General features: G+C 32.9%; 3 protein-coding genes across 4 annotated transcripts in view; 2 read left to right on the forward strand and 1 right to left on the reverse strand.

Moving 5' to 3' along the window:
• LOC144843706 (telomerase protein component 1-like) overlaps positions 1-4573 on the reverse strand; it is a 50408-nt gene extending 45835 nt beyond the window's left edge. The window contains exons 1-2 of the mRNA XM_078700600.1: positions 4419-4573; positions 3212-3944 (exon numbers count right to left, since the gene is read on the reverse strand). Coding sequence (XP_078556726.1) covers positions 3212-3928 — 717 coding nt within the window. The 5' untranslated portion in view covers positions 3929-3944; positions 4419-4573. The remainder of the gene's footprint in view (positions 1-3211; positions 3945-4418) is intronic.
• Positions 4574-6789: 2216 nt separating this feature from the next.
• Positions 6790-13788, forward strand: LOC144843841 (UBX domain-containing protein 4-like). 2 transcript variants are annotated; one of them, XM_078700806.1, is made up of 13 exons: positions 6790-6942; positions 7370-7481; positions 7778-7806; positions 8327-8448; positions 8592-8718; positions 8993-9096; positions 9391-9683; positions 9962-10064; positions 10326-10463; positions 12231-12445; positions 12608-12751; positions 12848-12884; positions 13046-13788. In XM_078700806.1, exons 1-11 carry the CDS (start codon positions 6861-6863, stop codon positions 12741-12743), a joined length of 1461 nt encoding a protein of 486 aa, XP_078556932.1. In that variant the 5' UTR covers positions 6790-6860; the 3' UTR covers positions 12744-12751; positions 12848-12884; positions 13046-13788. The 2 variants fall into 2 exon arrangements, with proteins under 2 accessions (XP_078556932.1, XP_078556939.1); XM_078700813.1 differs by lacking the exon at positions 12848-12884 and having other exon boundaries at positions 13008-13788.
• A 541-nt stretch (positions 13789-14329) lies between these two features.
• Positions 14330-25342, forward strand: part of LOC144843745 (uncharacterized) — a 30569-nt gene continuing 19556 nt past the window's right edge. The window contains exons 1-3 of the mRNA XM_078700674.1: positions 14330-14556; positions 18881-19000; positions 19419-19520. Of these exons, the coding sequence (XP_078556800.1) occupies positions 18891-19000; positions 19419-19520 (212 nt within the window). The 5' untranslated portion in view covers positions 14330-14556; positions 18881-18890. The remainder of the gene's footprint in view (positions 14557-18880; positions 19001-19418; positions 19521-25342) is intronic.

The raw sequence follows: 25342 nt of genomic DNA on the forward strand, positions 1-25342 counted from the left end.
ATACTAGTCTTATATTTAACCATCTTCTCTTGTTCCCCCTTCATTTTATCTTCCCTCATCTTGTTATTTGGTATCTTCCTCTTCTAAAATCATATCAATTATCCTTCTTCACACACTAATAAGACAAAATATGCAGTTAGAGCTAACAGAGATATAATAAAAGAGAGATAGAGAGAAGACTTGAATGTTGTGTTCTCAACTGATTACATTAATCATTGTTTACTAATACCTATACTTTTCAGTTAGCGTGTCTGCTGTTCTTGAGTTCATGATCAAGGATAGGCTTACATATAGAAATATATTAATCCATGATTTTAACAATTGCTATGGGCATAAAGTCAATTATAATAAGTAAATGATTTACCTTTTTAATTAAAAGAACAGAGCATTGTTACTGCTTCCTAATTGGTATTCCTCATGGTTTTACATTTCCCTTCAATTATAACTACACTTGTCACTGTTCTATTCTAAGAAAGAAAATGTTATGCATTATAAACACAACTAAACTTAGATGATATTCAATAGTGTGATTTAACATTGTTTTCATTAAACATGGATGATGAAATAAAATTAATTTATGTTATAGAGAAACAATTAAGTCGAATAAGGTGACATGTTTTAGAAGAAGTAGCATTTGAAATAATAAATAGAACATTGTGTTAGCGGTGATGTAATGTATTTTTCTAATGTTGGGAAAGAATGAAACATATTTTGATATAATGGATATCAATTTTGTATATTATTAGTATAGTTAGTAGTGACAAATGCACCAATAAAAACATATCCAGTTACCAGTATTCACTCCTTGTTCACTGCATGCACACATAACTTGATGAAAAACAGTGTTACTAAAGAAATTGCTGGATAAACTACATAAAAATAAAACTAGAAAAAAAACTTGTTAAATTATGAAATTGCTATGATATAGATTAAAGTTCATTTGGTTTATATTTTGTAGTATGATGATTCTGTTTGTTTTTTAATAGTAAAAAAAAATTCAGTAATCGTATTTAATAAAAGTAAATATTCTCAATACAATAAATTTAAAATTACCATACTAAATTCTGGTATTGTTTCTGAAGAGGCATCAATTTATCTGAAAGACAAGAAATGAAGTTTAGAGAGATATTACTAATACTAGGCCTAGTAGTATACTGGATAAATAAAAAACATGAAGAATACACTCAACCAGCCTGAATGTCTAAAATAATAATATTAACCAAAAACACTACAGTAATATAATAATAAATTATTTGCTTTATAAATAACACTATGTAAGAATTATGATTGTGGGCATAGGCCTAGGCCTAGGTCTAGTTTGATAAGCATAAAATGTCCAAGAACAAACTAGCCTAGTAGGGGGTAGGCCTAGGCCTCAAAAGCAGAAGCCTAATTGTTTAATGTTTATAGGCCTAGGTAGAGTAGGCCTCTAGGCCTTATTTACAAACAATTGAAAAAGTACAGGTAGGCCTAACCTAGACCGGCTTGGGAATAAACTACTCTCCTTGTGTACTAACATTTTAGGCATAACTAAGGTCTAGCCTAGCCTAGCTAGGACCTAGGCTAGGTAGGCCTAGCCTTTATTTAGGGCCTGGCCTACTAGGCCTAGTTTATAAGGCCTATCAGCCTAATATTAAACCTTAAGAACAAATATCCATAAAGAAAACAACAACTAATGTCTTAACACTTACTTTAGATTAATTTTGATAAGGTTTATTACGAAATAAACCATTAGTAAACCAAGTATTCTTTTAAAAACTCGGAGATAACTTTCGTTGAGTTTTTTAATTTGTCTCGATTTTGGGTCAGGCTAAGCCTAGCCCTAACTTAACATTTAAACATGTTTACTGTGTAATTAATGTATGAAGATCAGTAAAATATTATTCTAATTATTTTTTAACAAATAAATTATTTGTTTTATTGTAAAAAAGTGTAATTAAGCGATGTTTTTTAACCGTAAAAAACTCTTTTTGTCGAGGTAACAAAAAAACCCCGCCCTCAACAACAAAATATCAAGAAAAGTAGAGCTAGCGCCTTAAATATGGAAAATTTAAACTTATCATAAATATTTTTAAAAAAAACTAACAATTCTGATATTAATACCATATAATCAAAATAATAAAATGACAACATTCCGTGAGTTTCAGCTGATTTAACAAATTATAGCCAAAGTTACGAGGTATGCTATATTTGGACTTAAGCAGGTTTCTGCCATCTACCAAAGGTTGATTTGCTTATATCTCAAAGAAAAAATATCAAAACGTATCAAAACTTCACCATTATAAACTACACACATATATAGACCTACTGGCAAAAAATTGAAATTTAAAGTTAAGTATTTCGGCGACCATTGCCAAATGTGCTATTTCCAAGCAGGTAAATGCCATATTTTTTGGCCAAAAAAATACCAAAGAAAAAAAATTAAATTTTACCATTTATAATAATCGTACGTTTATGAAACTTCTCAGACTTCTTCTGTATATGTTATTTTATCGTATACAAAAAAGAAAATTTAATTTCCATTGTTTAAAAAAAAATGGCGATAATAAAACGAAAAACATCATTTGTCGTCAAATACGGTCGATGAAAAACATTACCCGATAAGAAGGCCAAGTTCAGAATCCGATTTCTTAAAAAGTGGTGGTTAACGAAGGCTGGGTGAGTGATATGATCAAAAGGAACATTTTATCTATATTTATGTGAAAATCCGATCAAAATTAGTTACCTAAAAGAAAAGATATAGCAAAACACTATCTATGGTTTTGTGAGAAATTATGGCATTTTCCTGCTATATACGAACAGTGCATTAACATAGGAAATCCCTATCTCGTTACACTGTTGACGCAAGCAGGCAAATGCCAATAGATCTAGCGACGATATATATCGATGGGTCCAAGCAGGTAAATGCCATGTGATCTGTATATATATATATAAATATATTTAACTAAATATTGCCACAGTATATAGTACTAATTTTAATTTTTCTTTTTTTTTTAATCTTTTAACCTTGTAAATTTGCTTAAGTATCCGTATCCGTCATTTTATGTTAATTGTGTTCAATATGGATGCACCACTTCCTGTGTGTGCCACTGATGTAAAGGTGCAATTTCCAAATAAATTGATTGATTGATTGATTGTAAAAGGTGAACTTTAAATACTGGAAAACAATTTCTTATTACATGAATGAATTTTAATGACATTTTAATCTCACCTTTAAAGAATTTATCATGTCAACTGAATTGACCTCTACAAATTTTAATTCCATGTTAGGTGATGCGAACATGTCATCATCTTCTTCTTCAAAATCAGCACTGTTGTCATGGAAATCATAAATAGGCATTTCAAAATCTGTTTCCATAGTTATGACCTCATCCCCAATAATGACCTTTTCCTTCCGAGTTGTTTTGATGGTGTTTGTTTTCAGAAGATACGACGGTGATGAGCTGCTTGTTTTTATGAGTTTTCCTTTTAACAACAAGTTTGAAGACAGATTGGACGATAAAAGGGATGATGACAGTCCAGATGATAACTTCAAAGAGCTGGACAGAGCACTTTTGGAGGTGAGTGTGGAACCTCTTAATAGATCTTTCTGTTGCCCACCAAGAGTTAATCTTGATGTAAGAGAAGATGAAGAAAGAAGCAAGTTTGATCGCAGATTCGGTCTTAATGACTGATTTGCGGTGGTGATGGTCTGATTTTCATCTGGTTTGTTAGAGGTTGTCTCAATGATACTTCCTGATTTCTCCAGCAAATTATCTTTACTCTTCAAAGGCGTGCCACTTGACTTGAGAGAACTTTTTCCAAGAAGAAGCGACTTAGAATGCAACAGGTTCTTTCTTTCATTGGTTCCAGTAAAACCAGACATCTTAGTAGAACCTCTGAGATTGCTACTTAGCAGCAAATGGTTTGAACTTGTTTTAGAATCCATTTTGACCAAGTTTCACCTATTAATAAGAGTAAATTAAATAAAACAATTTAGACTATTATTTTATGAGACTACTGTAATACTCTGTATTACATTGCATATTTAAATAAAACTGTATCTGACCATAAACCATATTTGCTGTTGGTACATTTTGTGACTGTGTGAAATCTTTCCACTGAGACTATAACATAGTAACGAATACACTAAAATACCACCGTTACACTACGGTTATGAATTGTAGACTTGTACTTCATCTGATGATTGATACATTTCACCAAATTATTGATCCACTTTAAGTACATCCAATACTGGCACCTCTGAGGGACTTTCCCTTCTATCTAACAACCACTGACCAACACCACCCTCTAAAAAAACCTCACTCCCCCTACCTGGCTAGTGGTTTATTTGATAATTATGATGTTTACTTTTGCAATGCTATTAAAATTTATAGCCTATAAATAATATTCAAACGGTAAATTAAGATCGTACTTACCGTAAGATATAGTGTATGTAGTGCCTTTGAGTTAACAACAGGGGCCTTACTCAATCAGTATGATTTATGGTCTAGGCCTACAATACATAAGCTTCGGCTAATTCAAATGTACTTGTTATTAGTTAGTGTACTTGAACTTGAATGTTCTTGAAAATGCTTAGAAGCAGGCGTTTTGCACAGATATATGATGCAAGGGTGTGCTAACTAGGAAGAATTCAGCCTAGATCAGCATTCTTAACTCGATTGCACCATCATTGCTCAGTTGTTGCTATAAACTACCTTGACCCAATAAATGCACTGACATAAGAATATGACCTGAGAACACATCATCAAAGGATGTACCGCCATGAACCAATCATGTTGCTTGTATTAGATCACCTGACAGCAATTAGTTGCGGTTCATTTGAAGTACATACAATAATATCGCATTAATAATATATAATAATTATTATATAAAAAATATTTTTTGAAAGAACATCAAATATAAGATATTGTATATATTCTTATTTTAAAGTACTTCGCGCCAGTAGCTTGATTATATATCTATATATAAATTTGCCTTTGGATTTATATATTATATATAATATATAAATCCAAAGGCAAATTTATATATAGATAGACTTGCACTGATGAACGGCTAGTATTGCCCGAAAGCTCTGCTAACTTTTCTGGCTGTTTACTTTATCGTTTTGATTTAGCTTTTCGCTTTTTTTTGTATCTCCATTGAGATCCAGCCACTGATATCCACAGCATTGTCATTTTTTCAGTAATTTGCCTTTGGATTTATATATAATATATATAATAATAATAATTATTATTATTTGGAACAACACTTTTTTAACAGTGGCACACATGCGTAGATGGTGCGTCCATACCAATTACAAAATTCAATACAAAAACAATGAAAAATAAAAACTGAAACGAAAATAAAACATATTTGAGATAATGACATAAAATTTGACTCGACGCTATTACAAAACTTATTTACAAACTAAAACTACACTAATACAACTACTGATTTTGCAACAGCAATGGAAAAGAAAACACTTTTTTTAAATAAAACAGTTCAAAGTTGTAATACAATTGCATTTCTTGATTTCCAAGCACGGTTTGTGTACATTTTACAATAACTGTCAAATACAGCATAAAGTGTCGTGAGAGTTATTTTTATGGAATAACGTGCTTCCTAGGACATATTGAACCTTTATAGATAGGTCACCAGAAATAAAATTTACCCAAGTATCTACACAATTTATTGCAATAAGTTTACGTTGAAGTGTTTGTAATTCTTCCATTCTAATACAATGTAACTTATTACAAATAAACAGGAAATGTTTAACATCTTCTTCACCTGACCCACAAACCTTACACTTGTCATTTATATTATCAATGTTCCACTTATTTGTAATTTTTCCAAGTGGTAAAGTGTTTGAACGAAGTTTAAATTTTAAACTTGAGCCATAAAAATCTGTTTTATCAAGTAGGTAAGGTTCTAGGCCAGGTGACCCTTTTATCAAAGAGTAATCAAGCAAAGATGATTTTCTTAATACTTCTTGTTTCCAAAAAGTAGAATACGATTGTTTAATTGTATTTTCAAATGGCTTGACCCAGTTTATATCAATATCAGTACCTGTACATATATCATTAAGAATGGCATTGAAATCGAACTTAAGATAATCACAAGTTTTTTCAAATTCATTAATAAATTGGTACCTTGAATTAAAATTCTTATGTCTAATAATTGTATTTAATATAAGTTTTGGCCAACGATACATTTCCATACACATAACATTTCTTATATATTTTGCTTTAAAAATATCCTGAGTTACTTTAATTGGTTGCCAACCTAGATCGCCATAAAGTGCCTCTTTTGCAGTGCTTTAAGAATTGTTCGCGCCATTTGTAATTGAAGAGACTCAATCTTTTGTATGTCTTTAGTATTTGTATTAACACATACAGCACAAGCATAGTTAATGGTCGGAAGGCCGATACTTCTCCAAAGGATATCTCCATATACAACACGATCAAAATTGTTGAGTCTATCTATAATGGATTTAATGTATGCAATGATCCTATTGCCCTTTTTAATAACTTGATTGATGTGGAAATTGTCTTTTAGATTTCTAGAAATATATATATTATAATCCAAAGGCAAATTACTGAAAAAATGACAATGCTATGGTTATCAGTGGCTGGATCTCAATCAACCAAAATGTATTATTATAAAAAGAGCTAGAATATATTTATATCAGCAATTTTCTAAGTAAAGTTTACGTTTCCCACACGTCACATAAGTGTGATTTTGGGTCTGTCGCCCTCTATTATTTACCACGATAGAAAACATTTTTTCGCTCGACTTTCATTTATTTTATTATACACACGTCGTATTTAGTAAATCTCGTATTTTTACCGTGAAAAATTACGAAATCTATTCAGTACAAAATGCTTTGGTATGAAGAATCAATTAACGCTGCCATAAAAGCGGCACAGCAAAAGAACTCCGTATTTTTAGTATATATTCGAGGTACGGTTTGCTTCTTTGAAGACAAATTATGTAGGCCTAGCCTAGGCCAGGCCTAGCTAGGCTAGGCCTACCTAGGCCTGGCCTAGGCTAGCTAGCTTGGCCTAACTATAGACCTACTGTAGGCTAGGCCTAGGCCCTTACCAAAATAGGGCGGATAATAGAATAGGCCTAGTAGGCTAGTCTTCTAGTCCTAGGCCTACTCTAGATCTATCCTCTAGGGAGGCTAGAGTAGTGTAGTGTAGGTAGTAGAGGAATCCTAGAGCAGCTGGCTAGATTAAGGCTGGTGCCTGCCTAGCTAGGGTATAGGGTAGCCAAGTAACCTAATAAGTGGCCGCTACATTATGCAGCTTATTTTATTACTACTGTAAAATAATTAGACTTAGGGCCTTATTAAATATTATGCCATATATTTTTGTCTTGTTTGTAGGTAATGAAGATGACACAGGTACAAAAACAATGGATAAAAGTTGGGAAGATGGAGACGTGGAACAGATCTGCAAGGATGGTGGTGTAGTTGCCATCAGACTTAATGCAAATAGGTAGAGTGAATACTGTTGTTATATAATGGACCTATATAAATGAAATGTATGATTATATACTCTATATTTTCTCTACTGGTGTCGAAAGATGCACAGGATACTTGAAAACAAATTGAGTACTCTAGGCCTTTGATTTAAAAGTCGTTGTACAGTACCACCCAATACTGCAAACTCATATCATTGCTTATATATTGTACAGTATGCATTATATTGTTGTTCCCTAACAATTCATTAATTATGATTATGTAATCATTATTATACAGTGTTAATATTTACTTGTATTACTTTTTTTTCAGTGTTGAATGTGCTCAATTTAGTGAACACTGTATCCTTTCATAAAATGTAATTAGGTTTGACGAAAAAACATGATGGCTTTTACAGTTTTGTTCTCTAAAATCTTTGTAATGAAAGATTAACTATCTTAGAAGAGTGTTCTCCGATTTGAAATTGTTTTTAATGAGAGGTGGCTATATATGTCAGAAAAATGACCAGTGAGAAAAACATAAAATATGTTCGATGCTGATCAAAACTTCACTTTATTAAATATCATTTATATAGTAATATAAAATAGTTATAATAATATTTATTAATACACATACAGATGTGGGGGAATTCATTTATATCATGCTGTACAATTGATTGGTTTATACACCCAAAGAAACCACATCGGCACTTTATGTAATACTGTATCATTCATTGTAGCAATATAGTGAGTGGATACTGACATCAAATGACCTTATTAAACTCCAACCAACTACACAAGGCAACTAGAGTTAATTAATATATTGAAAATACTTATGGTGGCCTATAGTACTACTAATTATATTATCCTTAATGTAACATAGACCCTGTTGTGTGTATTCCGTCCGTCTCATTTATTGATGGTAGTAATGGAGTTTATTTAGAGGCAATAGCAGGAGCTGTAACTCCACAGGAATTAAAAGCAAATATTAAAAAGATAGTTGAGGTAATAACTTGTTTTCGAATTATTACATGACAATATACCATAAGTAGCACGTACCATGTGTATTTATGGTTTAAAATTGTGGAACTGAATATTAAATTTATGTTTCTGTTCTGCCTCTGCTTTCATTTACAATTCTCTTATAGAAAAAGAATGGAACCAAGTCAAGAGATGCAACAGATTCGAACACACAGGTTAAAACATCCCCTCAGTCAGTTTCCAGTGCAACTCCTCAGGCAGCTGCAAGTGTGTCTACAACTCAATCAGAATCATGTATGTTTTAATGTCTTTTGTATACATCTACCTTGCACTATTAGGACTATTAGAACACAATTCTTTCACTACAACAATTCAATATTAATAAATAAGACATAGTTCATTATGTAGAAGTCCTGTCTACATGATGTTATTGTATTTTCATATGGTATGGGAGAATGTGTATATATACATATATAAGGAACATTCGCCTTCAAAAAGACCCTAAAAATAACTATTAAACTGAACTGAATTATGATAATGATTGATGGATTTTTAAAATATTTTTTAGCGTCTTCTGCAAAGAAAACTGAAGAGACCATAGAAGAAAAAGCAACAAGATTAAGAAAGAAGATGTATGCTTTGCAAGAGAAGAAGGAGAAGCAGAAAAAGCAGGTATGTGAGACAAAAACAGATTAATAATAATAACTATCAATAAATAGAGTAATAAAAAAAGTAAAGTAAAGGTCCTGTATTCAATTCCGAACATAGGGTAATGAGCTGTTAGAGGATCTTATTTTGTCTCGGCATTATGTGGTAGGGTGGCCAGTTCCTTTCCACGCTGCCTTATCCTGCCTAGTATTTTCAACCAGGTACTCATTTACAGCTGAGTATACTGGGAGTTGTTGGGAATTGAACCCAGGTCTCTCTGTATGTACTAAATAACTTGTAGTAATCATAAACATTCAGGTTGATAAGCAAAAAGAAATGGAAAGAAGAGAAACGGGAAAACAAATGCAAGAGCAAAAAAAGAAAAACCAAGAGGCAGTAGCTCTGAGAGCAATGCAGGAACGCAAGAAAGAAAAGCAGGAAGAAGAAATGCATAGAAAACTAGTTCGTGAGCAATTAGAGCGAGACAAGCTTGAGAAAAAGACAAGATTTGAAGCAGAAAAGCGAGAGAGAGAAGAAGGAAAAGAAAAAAGGAATGTACAGAAACAAGAGCAGACTGCAGAGGAAGAAATGGAACGGAAGAGAAAACGAATGTATGTTATTCTTTTTGTGTCTACACTATCAAACTTTATGTGACAAAAAAATGTGATGTACGCGCCCATATATGGGCATGATGATGTCATATTACTACTATATTTGGGCATATCATACCATATTTGAGCAAATCACACTTTTTTTGTCAAACTAGTAATGTAGACAGAGCTTAAGACTTTGCCCACATTTCACCCCAATCTCTGCTTAATTAATAACATGACCATATAGAACACGGTAGCATTGTATTTAATGATAAATTATTGTTGATTATTTGTAGGGAGAGTGCAAGGATTCAGTTTCGACTACCAGATGGGTCAACATTTACTAATAAGTTCCAAGCAACTGCAACATTTTCAGAGCTTTATGAATATATCAAACAGGTAAAGTCAAGTGTGTGTAAAGCCTTGTCTACACTATCAAACTTTATGCGACAACAAAATGTGGTGTGCCATGATGTGGACATGATGATGTCATATCACTACCATTTTTGAGCATATCACTACCATGTTTTGGAACATCACACTTTTTTTGTCAAACTAGTTTGTAAACACAGCATAACAATATCATTATTTTTAAAAGATGTACAATACTATTTACAATCATTTTTGCTATTACAATAATAAATAATGATTTTCTTACAGAAAATAACCTCTGAAGACTTGAAGAATTCATTTATGTTGTCCACAATGTATCCCAGGCGTACATATGGAACTGGTGATATGGGATGCACTCTCACAGAACTTAATTTGGTTCCAGATGCGAGCATCATTGTTCTACCTGTAAGTCCTTTGATGTTCTGTTATGGTGCCAAGAAAACTTTTTTTTTAATTTTATGTCTTAGGCACATGGCCAAGGATTAGAAATAGTAACTTAATTACTGTTCTCACCGATTGGTAGTAATCCCCCTGACACAGGGACTATTTTGTAAACCAGTTTAGCATGGTAAACATTAGCGTGTAAACTCGCCTCGAATGATGAACTGGGTTCTTTAAAGTGTACACAGGCAAACCGTGTACACTGAACCTATGGTTTATCCGAGAATTCTTTATTTAAACTGAGGTTAATACACTGTACTGGTCTAGTTGTAAGCTTGAACATAATTTGCATCTTGCTTAAAAGCTCACCCCAAAAGATGACCCATTTACAAGTTCCAGAGGTTGAGTACAGCACTACTTATATTATTTATTTTGGTTATAAATGTTAGTATACTCATGGATTAAAGAATAGAAGGATATGCATCAGTTTGAGATCAAGGGTTCCATGACTCAAGCCGACAGAGCGCGGACCGCCCACAATGTTACAGTTTAATTAACCGCATGGTAACAACGAAACGGTCGCGTGCCTAATATATTGTTTACTGCACATGTGCAACGACATTTAACCTTGTTGGCTACGCTTCTTTCGCGCGTTCTTTGGTGGCATGATGTTTGTAGATGCTATCATTGTAATTAGTATAGGTTTCTGCCGCGATTGATCTACGCTAATGTTTTTTATGACCTGTAGTAGCCCTACATCTGAGACAATAACTATTTGTTGTCTCATTTGTTGTAAAATTACAAAATCAGCAAGAATACTAGCCTAGGTCCAGGCCTTCTAGGCTTAAGCTAGAAAACCCTCTGATTTGCCGACATTGATACTGCCTAGGTAGGCCTAGGCTAATCTTAAGTGTAGTAGATACAACGTGTAATCATGATCTATATACTCACCGTTGTCTACTTCTTGTGTGAATAATAATATAGTAATAGACAAGGTAACTTCGTTTGTTCGTGATTAAGTTTGCCTTGCGTGTACTTTTCAAAACGACCGCTAGGTAACGTATCGCAACTATATATAGCCAGCCAATCCTGGATCAGGGATCGCTGTTTTCATTCGATTAGGCCCTGTGATTGGATGTGATGTGGATGACATAACCACTAGCCAATCACCAGGAACTACAGTTTAAATATAATCACATCGATAATTAAGGAGATTTATGAAAAAACCACTGCTTAGCCCGTATTAAAAACACGATTGTTGTATGTGTGGACACAGGACACGCTAACAACATACATGGTCAAATGCATAAATTAATATTCTATAGATGAATGCAATTTTTAATGACAGAAGATGGCAGGCTCATATGGTAATATCAAATATAAAAATTGCATATTTTATCAATATTACCAACTACTTAAAATTAACAGTCGTAAGAAAGTGAACTTTTCGTAGTCCGATTGTGATGAAACTAAAACAGAATTGTTCAGCAATATGTTGTTGTTGTCAATTATTCATCGACGCAGACATGTCAATAGAACATTCAGACTGCGCATACGATTTCTACATGGCTACGTTTTGTTCTTAAAAAATGTAGGAGTTGATTCGCAGCGTTCTACAGAGGGCCGCGGTTAGAGACACAGAGTTCAATGAGCGTGTTTGTTTGATTGGCAGCAGTGCCTTAGTATAGGCAAGCGCGTTGTAAAATCGTTTGATGTCACCGTCGATGCATATCATTCTATTCTTTAATCCATGGTATACTATAGCATTTTTGTATACATATTGCATTGTAGGCAGTTGTTGATAGCCCATCTACTAATCCCCTAATGACGATCCTGTGGCCATTTCTTGCCCTTTGGAATTTCCTTATGGTCCTCATCTTTGGAAAATCAAGCTCTAAACAGCCTAGCAGCAGTCCAGGAGATGCCCACAGCAGTAGTCAAGGGGCCACCTCAGACACGCATTCTTCTAGTGAACCTGGGCCTAGTACTGGAGCTCGGCCTAAAAGGTATTCTTAAATATTTAGCACTCATTTTTGTATACAATTACAGAACGGTAATAGGCACAAGTAAAAAGAAGAAATTGTATGTCTTTGATGTTTGATACTGTAGCTTGGAACCATTTCTTTCTTTGGCGTTGATAATCGTAAACAAATTTGTAAATTTTTCAGTTCATATGGTCGTCGACAAAATGCTGGTGCAAGTCGTGGAATGACGCAGGTAGGGAACATCCATCGTCTTGCTTCAATTTCAGATGATGAAGATGAAAATAACACATGGAATGGAAACTCAACTCAACAGTTGTAACTTAAATTTAGTCTGATACTTAACCAGATGGTTAGGGTGAAAATAACACATGGAATGGAAACTCAACTCAACAGTTGTAACTTAAGTTTAGTCTGATACTTAACCAGATGGTTAGGGTGAAAATAACACATGGAATGGAAACTCAAATCAACAGTTGTAACTTAAGTTTAGTCTGATACTTAACCAGATGGTTAGGGTGAAAATAACACATGGAATGGAAACTCAACTCAACAGTTGTAACTTAAGTTTAGTCTGATACTTAACCAGATGGTTAGGGTGAAAATAACACATGGAATAGAAACTCAACATTTGTAACTTATTTAGTTAACTTAACCAGATTATGAGGATGAAAATAATACATGGAATGGAAACTCAAGAGTTTAGTCAACTTAAGTTTAGTCTTAGTTAACCAAAATAAAACCGGGGAACTCAACTTAACATATGTAACTGCTAAAACATTGCCCTAAAGACCAATTTACACAGACGAGCGTTAAATGGTAATAAAAAGATAGAATCTATGTTATTTCTTATGACTGCACACAACGTGGACGGCAGTTTCTGCTCAGGATAAGGATACATTCTATGTGGGACAAGCTATGCGGTTTCTCAGCTTACCATTACCACTCATCTGCATAAATTGGCCTTAAGTCAGTGTCATCAAGGGGATTAGTGGAATGATGCTAACGGTGCTCAGCATTATACTCATCTGTATTGGTTTGTATCAATTAAATAGTTTAATTTTTATCAGAACACAATTCAATTGTAAACATACTTTTCAGAAAATGGACTGAAGATTATGTTAATAAAAATGTAAACAATTTAGGATTTAATACTCAGATTATTATGTGGTTAAAAGGTTAACTAAAATTACTGCATATATATTTTAGCAGTTATATTGTAAAATGAAGAAATAAAAAAGCTGTATATTTACATATACATTTACGTATATGAACATTATGAAATTTTGAATTTGAAATTAATTTTAGTCTTCAAACTCTGTTATCACTCAGTTAAAGTATCATCTATTTTCCATTTTGATGAAGAAGTTGACACATAAGTGTAATCATTTATTTTGTCAATAGAAGTATTGTACATATTGAATAAATAGGTCATACGTATTATTTCACATGTTTTTTTTCATTACACTATGGTTTTTTAAGCATGGAGGAAAAATAAATTTATTTTTTCCTCCATGGGTTAGTCTATGTTGTTTTGACAACACTTTGTAGCATGACCACAGCCATTTCCCCCTAACTGATGTATCATGCAATTGGATTACTATACTTGGAATCTAAAATAGTTTATGTTAAAATGTGAATTGATTTGAATATAATATAGTGTTTACATGAACATTAATATTTTGATCACCATATTATTAAACAAATAATTATTATCAGGCAATAATTATGGTCACTACAAATTTAATAAAGAGTTGAATGACGTAATTGTTTTTAAAACGCCCATATCTCCCTGTGTAAAATTATGGTTCATTCTTTCATCATTTGAACCAATCACAAGCCTTAATCCCGGACTAAATCCGTTTTCATTCAGCCAGGGATTTATCGGTCATGCGCGTGGGAGTGATCGTACGATTGCATAGTAATCCTCAGCGACTGAACTGTTTTGGTATTCAGAGAAAAACATCAATATTTTGTTTACATTTTATTTGGTGTATGATCACAATAGTTTATTTACAAGTAAACAAAGGAAAAACAGTTTGATTTATTGATAAGTAGGAGCGTGATTTTCCTCCCGATAATTGTTACTTAAACCGAATTATCTTGATTCACACACGGCTGAGAGAAAGAGAACGGTAAGTTTGTATAGTCTGCTGCATCCCAGGCGGCGGGCAGGCATGGTGGTTAAGTATGAGGATGAAGGCAACCGGAAGCCAAGAAGCATGGCCTTGGCTCAGTTTGTTGCCCTATCCAAAATAAGCGAACTTGTTGTTCTTTTTGTTTATAATTTTACGCCATTTAGTAATAACAATAGTACCGTCCTTCTAGTGTGATTTACTTTTTTAGTTACCCTCTACTACTGCTAGCAAACAAGCTTGTGAAAATACCTATGCATATTTTTCATTTTTTTAAAATAAAGTATATGGATTAAGTACTGTACAACTAATTTTGGTTTTTCATTTTAAAACCAAAAATATTATCTAATAGAATAATAATATAGATTATGTAGGTATTATTAAATTTCATGAATTAATCAGTTTTGTCAATTCATAATTTGATTACTTTCATATAATATATGTGTTTTTAAAATATATTTTATTTTAGTAGTATACTACTACTACTACTACTACAACAATACAAACAGGAAGGTATAAAACACTTGAATTGGTTGAATTTGTGAATGGAATTGTGAATAATTGCTACGTCATAGAATTGATTCAAACAATTTTTCGTTTAAAAAGAATTGACCGAATGAAGTATTTAGGATGTTTTTATTTTTGGTAGGTTTAAAATATTTGAATATGTCCGAATATTTTAGGTTAATGAAAGTTCTGTTCCACCTGTTAGTACCGCACAGTTTCCTGAGGAAAGGCGGCATATAGGAAGTGTAACAATGTGTGGATTACAGTTAGGATAGTTCCGATGATTTAATTTTTTTACAGTATGAAGTTCGTTAAGGAAAATAAATGATTTACTTATTGACCTATTCATCATTATTGTCAATCAACACTTAATTATTATTATCATCAGATTCATTGCAAGCTTTTGACTGTAATCATCATCATTGCCTAGGTAGATCTAATGGCCTACACATACCCTGGTAATATTTGGAAAATTACAATTCAGAAGTTCACTATTTAACATTTTTTAGGCAAAATACTGGATCCACCGCTGATTACTATCATTATATCTACGCTTCAACGGTCATTACACCGTGCATCATCATTATAATGAGTCATCCTCTTTTCCATCATAAACATTATCAACATCCAACTTTCATAACACATCTTTGTCTACCATCATTACCAGTAATTTTATCATTAATCATTATTTTGTTCATCATCATCTGCATCATGGCATCACCATCATCATCTGCATCATGGCATCATCATCATCATGGCATCATCATCATGACATCGTCATCATTATCATGGCATCATCATCATAATCATTCATGGCATCATCATCATCTGCATCATCATCATCATAATCAATAATAATAAATTATCCTTGTCATTTTCTTCTTTGGCATCATTTTCATAATAATACATTGTCTTCGATCCATTGTCATATATGCTAGATTTTACAAAGTCAGCAGCCAATTAGCTCGCACATGGCATCCATATGAACCTTTTGAAACCAGCACATACGTAATGCTTCCGAATCATGTGTTTAACTTCTGGATTGTGTACAAGAATTGCAATTTGCTTTTTCTTTAGATGAACATTACGGTAATGACTACTGTTAAAATCTGTGACGTAAATCTGTTGTGTTTAATAGGCATCATCACTTATCATTTTATTGTTTTGAATTGATCTTTACTGTACTTTTATGGTCAGTATTTTTTGGACATTATGGTACTTGATAATAAAAAGAAATTCAAATTTGTTGTTATATCAGTTAGATTTAATTGTGATAATTCGTAATTTTTAAATTGTTGGCCAGTTTCCTAATGTGTGATAACATATACTGCAATTAAAATGCTTAATTAGCTATTGAGATACTTATAAATTACCTTAAAATAAGAAATAACCAGTATTTCCTACTTTACAGTGTTAAAATCGAGGCGTATGAATACTCAAGAATATTAATACAAATATTAAGTATTCATACATTGTTTTGGCCAGTGGCCATACTATTCACCTTAGACTAACTGTATTTATTTCCTTTAATATTGCTTTCAATTATCTACTGTGCATTATGGTTAAAAATAAATTACTGTATATAGTATTTCCTTAATAATATTGCTTATTAGTTTCTATACATTACTGTATGGTTAAAGATGTATTGTCCCTTTGACTAATTCCAAAAAAATAAAAAATAACAGATTTCGAAAAAAGGTGGGTCATTTTGAAGTATCATAATAGTTATTAACTATCACCAAAAATATTTCGAAAAAAAAATCATTTAACTGAAATACAGACGTTTTTTTGTTAAAAAAATAACTCTGACTTCCAGTCAAAGTTTTCGATCAAAACATACCCCATAATGAAACGCGCTTGTTTGGCTACTCTGTATGCATAATCATAAAACTTCCTCACGATCTGTGTGAAAATACCTTCTCAACCGTGACGAGTTGTAAACAATCCTAATTATCATATGCATAATGCGTCCTCATGGTTTGAAATCTTTGTTTACTTTCGCTCGCGACGAAATGTAATCAAACTAATTTACCTGTTAATTACGTAAACTTGTTGCTTTTGGCTCGAATTTTCGACTTAAAGTGAATAACTTTAATATTACTTTGATATGGCCAATTTAAATTTAGAATATTTTGACCTTCATTTTTTTGTGTTTCAAGGGACAATACATCTTTAAACATTACACTATTAGTAGTTAAGAAGCCATTCCCATTAATCAAAAAAATATATAATATACAGTACATTAAATTGACAATTAGCTGAATTTAATACTGTTTTAGTGAAATATAGTGAAATACTTATTCACATTATAGTGAAAGTTTGATAAAATGTAATTGATCTTGATACTAAATTATGATTGCGAGTGAGGCATTGATTGAGGTCAGTGGTACTAGAATATTCTATTCATTGATCAACAATATTATAACACTTAATTCTAGCCATTGAGATATATTATAATCAATATTTTTCATGTACCTGTAGTCTTTATGAATTAACTAATGACTTATTACTGTATTTCTTTAGAGTTATACAAACAAATGTGATGTTTCTTATCTGTTTAGATTTTCTCATGGTCATGTAAACTTAATTTAATTTACCTATAATTTAAACAAACCCTTGTCTGGCTCCACACCCACATTAATTAAGTAAATAATTATTTAACTCGGCTGTTATCCTATTAATATACTTTAAGAAATTTATCTCAAAAAGAGAAAGGCTTTGTGATAACATTAAACTTTGGGTGGAAGTGCACAATGGTGATTTTAAATTGGAATAATATCCTCCAGACGAACAACACAATGGATACTTAGATTAATGTAGATATCATAAAGTAAAAGAGTACAGTTTAACAATGGCTTGAAAAATAATTTACGAATCCATGTTACAATTTTTAAATTGGGTGCAGTACAGTAGACCTACTACTATAATATTGATAAAAACAAAATTGTTATTAAGTACTGTTAAGCCTTGATTAATAACATGGTTGCTTTGTATCCCATTACAAGTATAGAATTGTTACCATAGCCTTCATCAGTGATGAGGAGTTTATTGTGTTAATGAGTCATGTTGTAAATTCCAAGAACCTCCACTGGGAGGTTATTATTTATGATAATATGGGGATGAATCTTGAAAATCTAATACTGTAGGACTAAAATATCAATTTGGTTTGTATTAATGGCTCTCATTGGATATCAAATCAAACCACAGAGTTATGGCATACCATGGAGGAATAAATCCTCCATGCTATAACACTGTGATCATGAAGTAAGGTGATCACCTGTACAGTATAGAATTTTGATTTTATTTTTGAGTTTCTAAATTAAATATTATAATTTAGTTCAAAAATTCTACAACATCAAATAGAGTGAGGCTTGTGGCTTAATACCTAAAAACCAAAGATGTCACCATATGTTTAACATTTCTGAACCAAGTTCAAAGTTCAATTATGTCATTGACATAATGAGTCATTGTTAGATTTTGGCTTATCAAAAGTATCACCCATGCTTCTATCAATTTTGATAAACTAACAGTAAGCTTGGTCCACACTATCAAACTTGACACACCTGACTAAAAAAATGTGACGTGCCCAAATACGGAAATGATATGCACAAATATGGTTGTGATATGACATCATCATGTCTATGGGCACATCACATGTTTTTGTCACATAAAGTCTGATAGTGTAGACAGAGCTTTTAGAATCTATGTGTACAAATCCATATGGATCTCATTAGATAATTACTGAATATGACACTTGCTTTATTTTTCTTCTAATCCCAGTAAGCAGTTTGTAAAGTGGTTCTTATTTTCTTTATAGGTTATAAATCATGGAGGACCTCTCTTACCAATTATTTGTTCTGTTGAGTCTGGTTGCTATAGGGATTGCAAACATTCCCCTTGAACAAGATGGAGATCATGTATGTACGAAAACTGAAAGGTAATAATCATTATGCTCAATGTTGTTCTATAATTGGCACAATATTTGAATATGTTTATTAAATTTTTAAATTATTTACTATTGGATTGGACATTACTAATTCTGAATGATTTTGATAATCAACTCTCCCAATAACAGACTTTTCTTGAGGTCCAAAATGTCCCAAATTACTTTTTTTATCATTAAAAACACATTCTGAATACCAGCCCAATGGTGTCCGGTATTGGGAGAGCCATGGAGTAAAGTTACTCCATGTGAGAGTTTACATTAACTTTATATTAACTACCTCGTCAAAGTGACAAGTTCAAATCAGCTAGTTTTTTTCATTCTTATTAGTGATTCCTATATTTCATCATCATAACCATCATTAAACATTATAAATATCATAATCATTAGAGTAATGTCCTTTTTATTACAGCTACCTGGAGTCATATGCAGCCTCCTTTCAAGAACCGTATCAGCAGACATACTACACAACATGCTCAGACATCCGAAACCTATTCAAGTGTACCAGAAGAAGGTAAAGTTGAAAGTCTGTTTGTGGATCCCAGTTAACCTCATGAACTTTAACCTTATTTTTTAACTAATGTTTACAAACAAACTCAACAGAAACAATATTAGGGCCTGTTTCTGCTGCATACAAAATAACCGGTTAAAATCGGTGTGAATAAATTAAAATCGGTGTGAATAAATTAACTCCATTTTCTTGGCAGCAGAAACAGGACAAATTTGTGGTAACCGGTTAAAAGGCAGCGCAAAATAACCGGTTAAAAACACCCATTTAAATCGGTGTTAGAACGCCGTTTAACCGGTTATCGCTGAGCAATTCTTAGCTGCAACACGAAATAACGGTTATTTGATTGACAGTTGTGACCCCGGGTCAGATACCGTCGCTAACCATGTGTGTTTACCTCGTGGTTTTGACAGTCGAACGAAGAAGTGAACATGCATGTGGATGAATGAAATCACAAGATATGTTATTCAGTTATGGGGGGGAAGAGAAAGTACGGGGAAGGATGGCAGGCAATAGAAAAGATTCACAGATATATAAGAGCATTTTTGCGAAAGTAAAAGAGGAATTCGGGGTGGAGTTCCGAACTACCCAAGCTAAACAATTTGAGGCGTTAATACACGCTCGCGAAGGGTATGGTCCTATAAGAAACACCAAAACGGAAACAAAAGGGACTCAGAATGTTGCAAATACCTACCAAACGAGAATAGATAATGGTTAATTAATTATGAAAACCCAAATTTTATAGCAAAAATCGTCCGAATTTATGTTAAAAACAACGAATTTAGCAACAAAAACTGAAACCAAACGAGCGTATTTATGGCACGCCCTTAGTGCCTTTAATAGGAGAACAATGAACAATCTTACTTTGATCGTTTTACATAATATAATTTTTTAGAAAAACATCACATCGACCGAAAACAAAGGTTATCAGAGCCTTTGATAATATATTAAATATGATTTTATTAAGCATAGAAATGTGTTATTATTTATGTTAGTACATAAATATACGAAATAATGTTCAATACTCATTATTCTATTAAAGGCACTATGTGCGTGCGATATTCTATGACTTGGATACTCTCGTTTGATTTAAGTTTTTGTGGCTAAACTCATCGTTTTTAACATAAATTCGGACGATTTTTTGCTATATAAGTTGGGTTTTCATAATAATTAACAATTATCTACTCTCGTTTGGTAGGTATTGCAACATTCTGAGTCTCGTTTTTGTTTCCGTTTGGTGTTTAGTAGGACCGCGCTCGTGAAAGACAACAGTCGTTCACGTGGGAAGGGCCGTGTGACATCGCCTTTTTTTAGGAATTAGGCTAGATAATAATTATCCTAGGCGATCGGGCGCTGCACAACCCTCCCCATGTTATTGAAGGTGCCATGAGAATTAATTTTATTAGCGATGTTAAGTAGGCTTTACAAAAAACAAAATTGTAGACCTGGAGACAACATGATATCACACACGTGTGTACTGATGTCATGTAAACAAACAGCCAACTTGCTACTTCCGTCTGAGTGTATTGCATTTTGGGTAATGATGACGTTTTGCTCGACGACCACCCATAGATTTAACCGGTTATTTCGGAGCACAAATTGAGCAGAAACGCGGTCTTGTTATTGTTATCTATTTTTAATCTATTTTAAAATAACCGGTTAAATTGCGTTATGCAGCAGAAACAGACCCTTAGTTTGATATTGGGATATAATTCCAGATCAAAAGTCACTAATGACATTTGAGGTGTTCTATGGTTTTTGGAGAAGGAAGAGGTCTACTTTTTAAAACTAAACCTTATCCAAGCGAAGATTATGCTTATTGTACCATACTGTACATTTTATTTGAGTGTATCCTCAGGGAAGAAAATTCCTTGAACCAGTGGAAGTTTTACTATTAGTATGACCATTGAAAAAAACAATCTACTACTGTCTGTATACTGTAGCATTTGTATCAAGGTAACTAATTACAATTACAAATAAAGAACAAGACTGATTTCTTTTTCAAATGCTTCCTAATTACATTTCCCATTGTAAAATGTTAGATGGATCCATAACCTTGACTATAATTAACTTAAACACCCTATAGATTTGATGGTAATGGCAAACAAAATTAATTTTATCAATTTCACATAGCTAATTAAAGTTGTAATAATTGTCTTGGTACATTATTTAATCTTTTATAGTAATATTTTAATATTTAGTCCTAGTATCAGTATTTAATTTGTAATATTAATCTTTTAATATTTAGTCCTACAGTTAGTACAGTATTTAATTTTTTAATATTTAGTCCTAGTGCAGTATTTAATTTTTAATATTATTAATCGTTAATATTTATTCTTACAGTAGTATAGTATCAGTATTTAATTTTTAATATTAATCTTTAATATTTATTCTTACACTAGTATAGTATCAGTATTTAATTTTTAATATTAATCTTTAATATTTAGTCCTAGTACAGTATTTGATCTTTTATATTAATATTTTAATATTTAGTCCTAGAATCTTAAACTAAAACAAAGCAGAAAGACAATATCAAAGTTGAAGGACACAGTTTTGGGTGAAACTAAAACTACAGTTGTAGGCCTACTGCAGCTGGAGTAATACAAAACAAATTTACCAAGGAAACTTGTGGTTGCTATTGTTAACTGTTTATCATAAAAAAAACACTGTTTGAACTTACACATTCTAAAATACATAGACTTTTAAACAATGTTAAGAATTGACAGAAAGACACATGTGGGTCTTTTGAGTTCACACGTTCCCATTCAGTATCTATTCTAACGCTCTATTTTCATTGGATTGCTTTTTTTTCTTTGTGTCAGGAACACTTAATTAATTTTACAGATGTAAAATTATAAAAGTACATAATTATTTACTGTATTCGCTCAATTCATACTCATTTTATCACCATACACTGTATGACTTATAATATAAGTATTATTATAAATGAAGTTAATTTATTTTTTCCTTAAAATTTACCTATTATAGTCCCATGATGCAGAGGCTGACTATATTAATATCCCATACTAGTCCCATCTATGACATATTAAGAGACATTGTCTGTAAGAATCAAAGGCCCCGTTTCTGCTGCCAATCCCAAATATACCGTATAAATATACCGTATAAATATACCGTATAAATATACCGTATATATACCGTATATGAAATTTGTGCACCGTTTCCGCTGCACATACTTTGTGGGTGGGCTGTAAAAAAGTTGGCTTTTATTACCCAAAATGCATTTCGTGAGACGGAAGTATGGATTGACCTAGAGTCTTGTGTAGTGAGGTTTCTCAAAACGTCGTAGCATTGCTTTCTATTTTAAATCTAATGAGCAGAAGTGGCAACGAATTTACACCACACATACTGTACAAGCACAATCTAGAAATGTAGAATGGCCATTGACTAGATTTATGCAAAGAAGACGACGGCATTTGCCGATAACTTTGGCTGCTGTTCTTCTCGGAACATCCAACTTCATCGACGATGATGATGATGATGACAGGAGGGCTAGAAGAAGAGTCGCTAGGGCTAGAAGACGACCTCTTCTGTTGCCATGCAGTCTCCCCCCAACCTTCACTTCTCCCCACAATTGAATTGCAAAAATAGTTATTTCTTCAGTCCACAGTGACATTTTGATCTGTTGCTTGCTTATGAAATGAAATTTCACATCAGGGCTTCAATATTTGTTATGTGGCATTAACATACCTGAGTATATGATTAAATTTTGATTGGTTCAATTTTGGAGAGGGGAAAGTGGTGGATCCAGGATTTTAAAATAGTTGGGGAGTTGGAGGCGAAGGTCTAAAAATGTAACTTTATATCGTATGTTTTGCATTGCAATTTAAAACTTAGGGTTGGTTGGGGGCTTGGAGAGGGGGTGGGGGGTGGTTGGTGTGGCATGGAGGAGTTTGAATCCGTCTATTGGTTGGGGAAATGGTAGCGGCAATGTGGGTGGTACTTGACTGCATGAATTTGACACTCTATGATGATCGACACAAGTAAAAACAAGAATAATAATAAATAAGAGAGGAGTAATCTGTTGCAAAGATTAAAATTCACAACGATCTGATAATTTATTCAAATTTCCAGAGGATATAACCTATAAAATTACATTAAAACTGGGAATTACAGAATCTATAATTAAAAATATTGGTTTCTTTTCTCAAAAAACAACTAGAATTATATAAAACATTAAGAATTGTTCTGACCAATGGGTTTAAAATCAGATAATCAAAGAAATTTCATTTCATTTAAAGGGGGGTTCCGGGTTTAAAATGAATAGTAAAAAATGTAAAATATATTTGTTTGTCTCTTGAACGGTAAAAGTTTCAATTTATATAAGCGCCCAGTGAAGCAGAACGAAGGCTGTGAAATGAGGCCAGATTACAAGTGCAGCTACGGCGATATGACACTGTGTTACAGAATAGGAAATTCGTGAAATGGTCAATCTTCCGACGACTCGTTATCATTAACCATATCAATTACTTTTGTAAAATTATACTTATCTGATGTAATTTTAGTCGGTCTTCCCATTTATGAAGTCAATTTTCTATGAAAATTTATCAAAACAGTGAAAACTTAGATATGTTTGCACTTTACGTTTGCCGATTTTCGCACTGACTTAGGGAAAGCCTTCAAAATCAATGAAGCGTAACGTATACATTCCTGCTGAGCGAGGAGAGCGAGACGATGATACACGTGCTCTCTCTGCCCATGCTTGGCATCGTCACGTGATAAGCAGATACAGTATACAATACCAAACTGGTCGGGTCGAGTATACCCCATTTATAATCACAACATGAACGATGTACAGTATTTGATTGAAGGTCGACTCGACCTACCGGAATGGTATAGATAACATAGCTCGAATGAGAGAGTTGGAATATTTGTAAACATAAGTATTGCTAATTTTAACAAGTGTAGCCTATAGTAAAAGGCCTGGTAGTATCAATTCGCATAGGGTCTACTACACTAGCTAGCTCAATCGGCCAGGTCTCCTTCCTACTACCTGGTCTAATTGCTTGCTGCAGTATCCGCTTTTTTGGAGAGTAAATTAGGCCTATTTTAGGCCTACTTAGACGATCGGGACACCATACGTGCGGACGGCGATCGGACCTTGTTTTGCCTCAATATTTACAGCCGATTTTGTAGAACGTTTTAGGTTTAGATTGTTTAGGAGTTTGGTTGATAGGATGGGTTTGGATCCACTGAGTTTTGTTATTTATGGGCCAATCGTTTAGTAGTAGGCTAGCTAGGCCCATGGCCATGATGGGCCCAATGTTTTAAAACGTAGGGTAGCCATCGTGGCTCTCACCCATGACAAAAAATGATTTAGGCTAGGCCTAGCCTAGTACTTGAAGCCGATAATACGATCTGAACTATTCGAGGTATAAAAATAGTATAACTGTATACAATCTATATATAATCTGTACGATGGAGTAATCTGTACTAAATTTTGTATTTCATTAAATGTCAAATAAATATATGCTACTACTGTTATTATTACACTTTAGGCCTAGCTTAGAAAATCTACAAAAAATGTATTTCACAATGATCGGGTGGTCGTGGTTTGACAGGGGAGAGAGATGTAAATTAGTTGACAAACACAACGTACATGACGTCGCGAGTTTGGAATCCACTGATGACGTGATTTTGTGAATATCTCATGAATATTAATGAGCTTCCCTAAGCTGCTGAAAAACAGACTTTCCATGAATTTACCCTAAAATGTATATGAAATTTAATTTTTTAATTTCTCGTTATTACTTCTTCATTCTGACATGTCTATATTGTTATAATATTTTTTATTTAATAAATAAACGATA

This window comes from Antedon bifida, chromosome 1, assembly GCF_963402885.1.
Source record: "Antedon bifida chromosome 1, ecAntBifi1.1, whole genome shotgun sequence".
In the NCBI taxonomy this organism is placed as follows: domain Eukaryota; kingdom Metazoa; phylum Echinodermata; class Crinoidea; order Comatulida; family Antedonidae; genus Antedon; species Antedon bifida.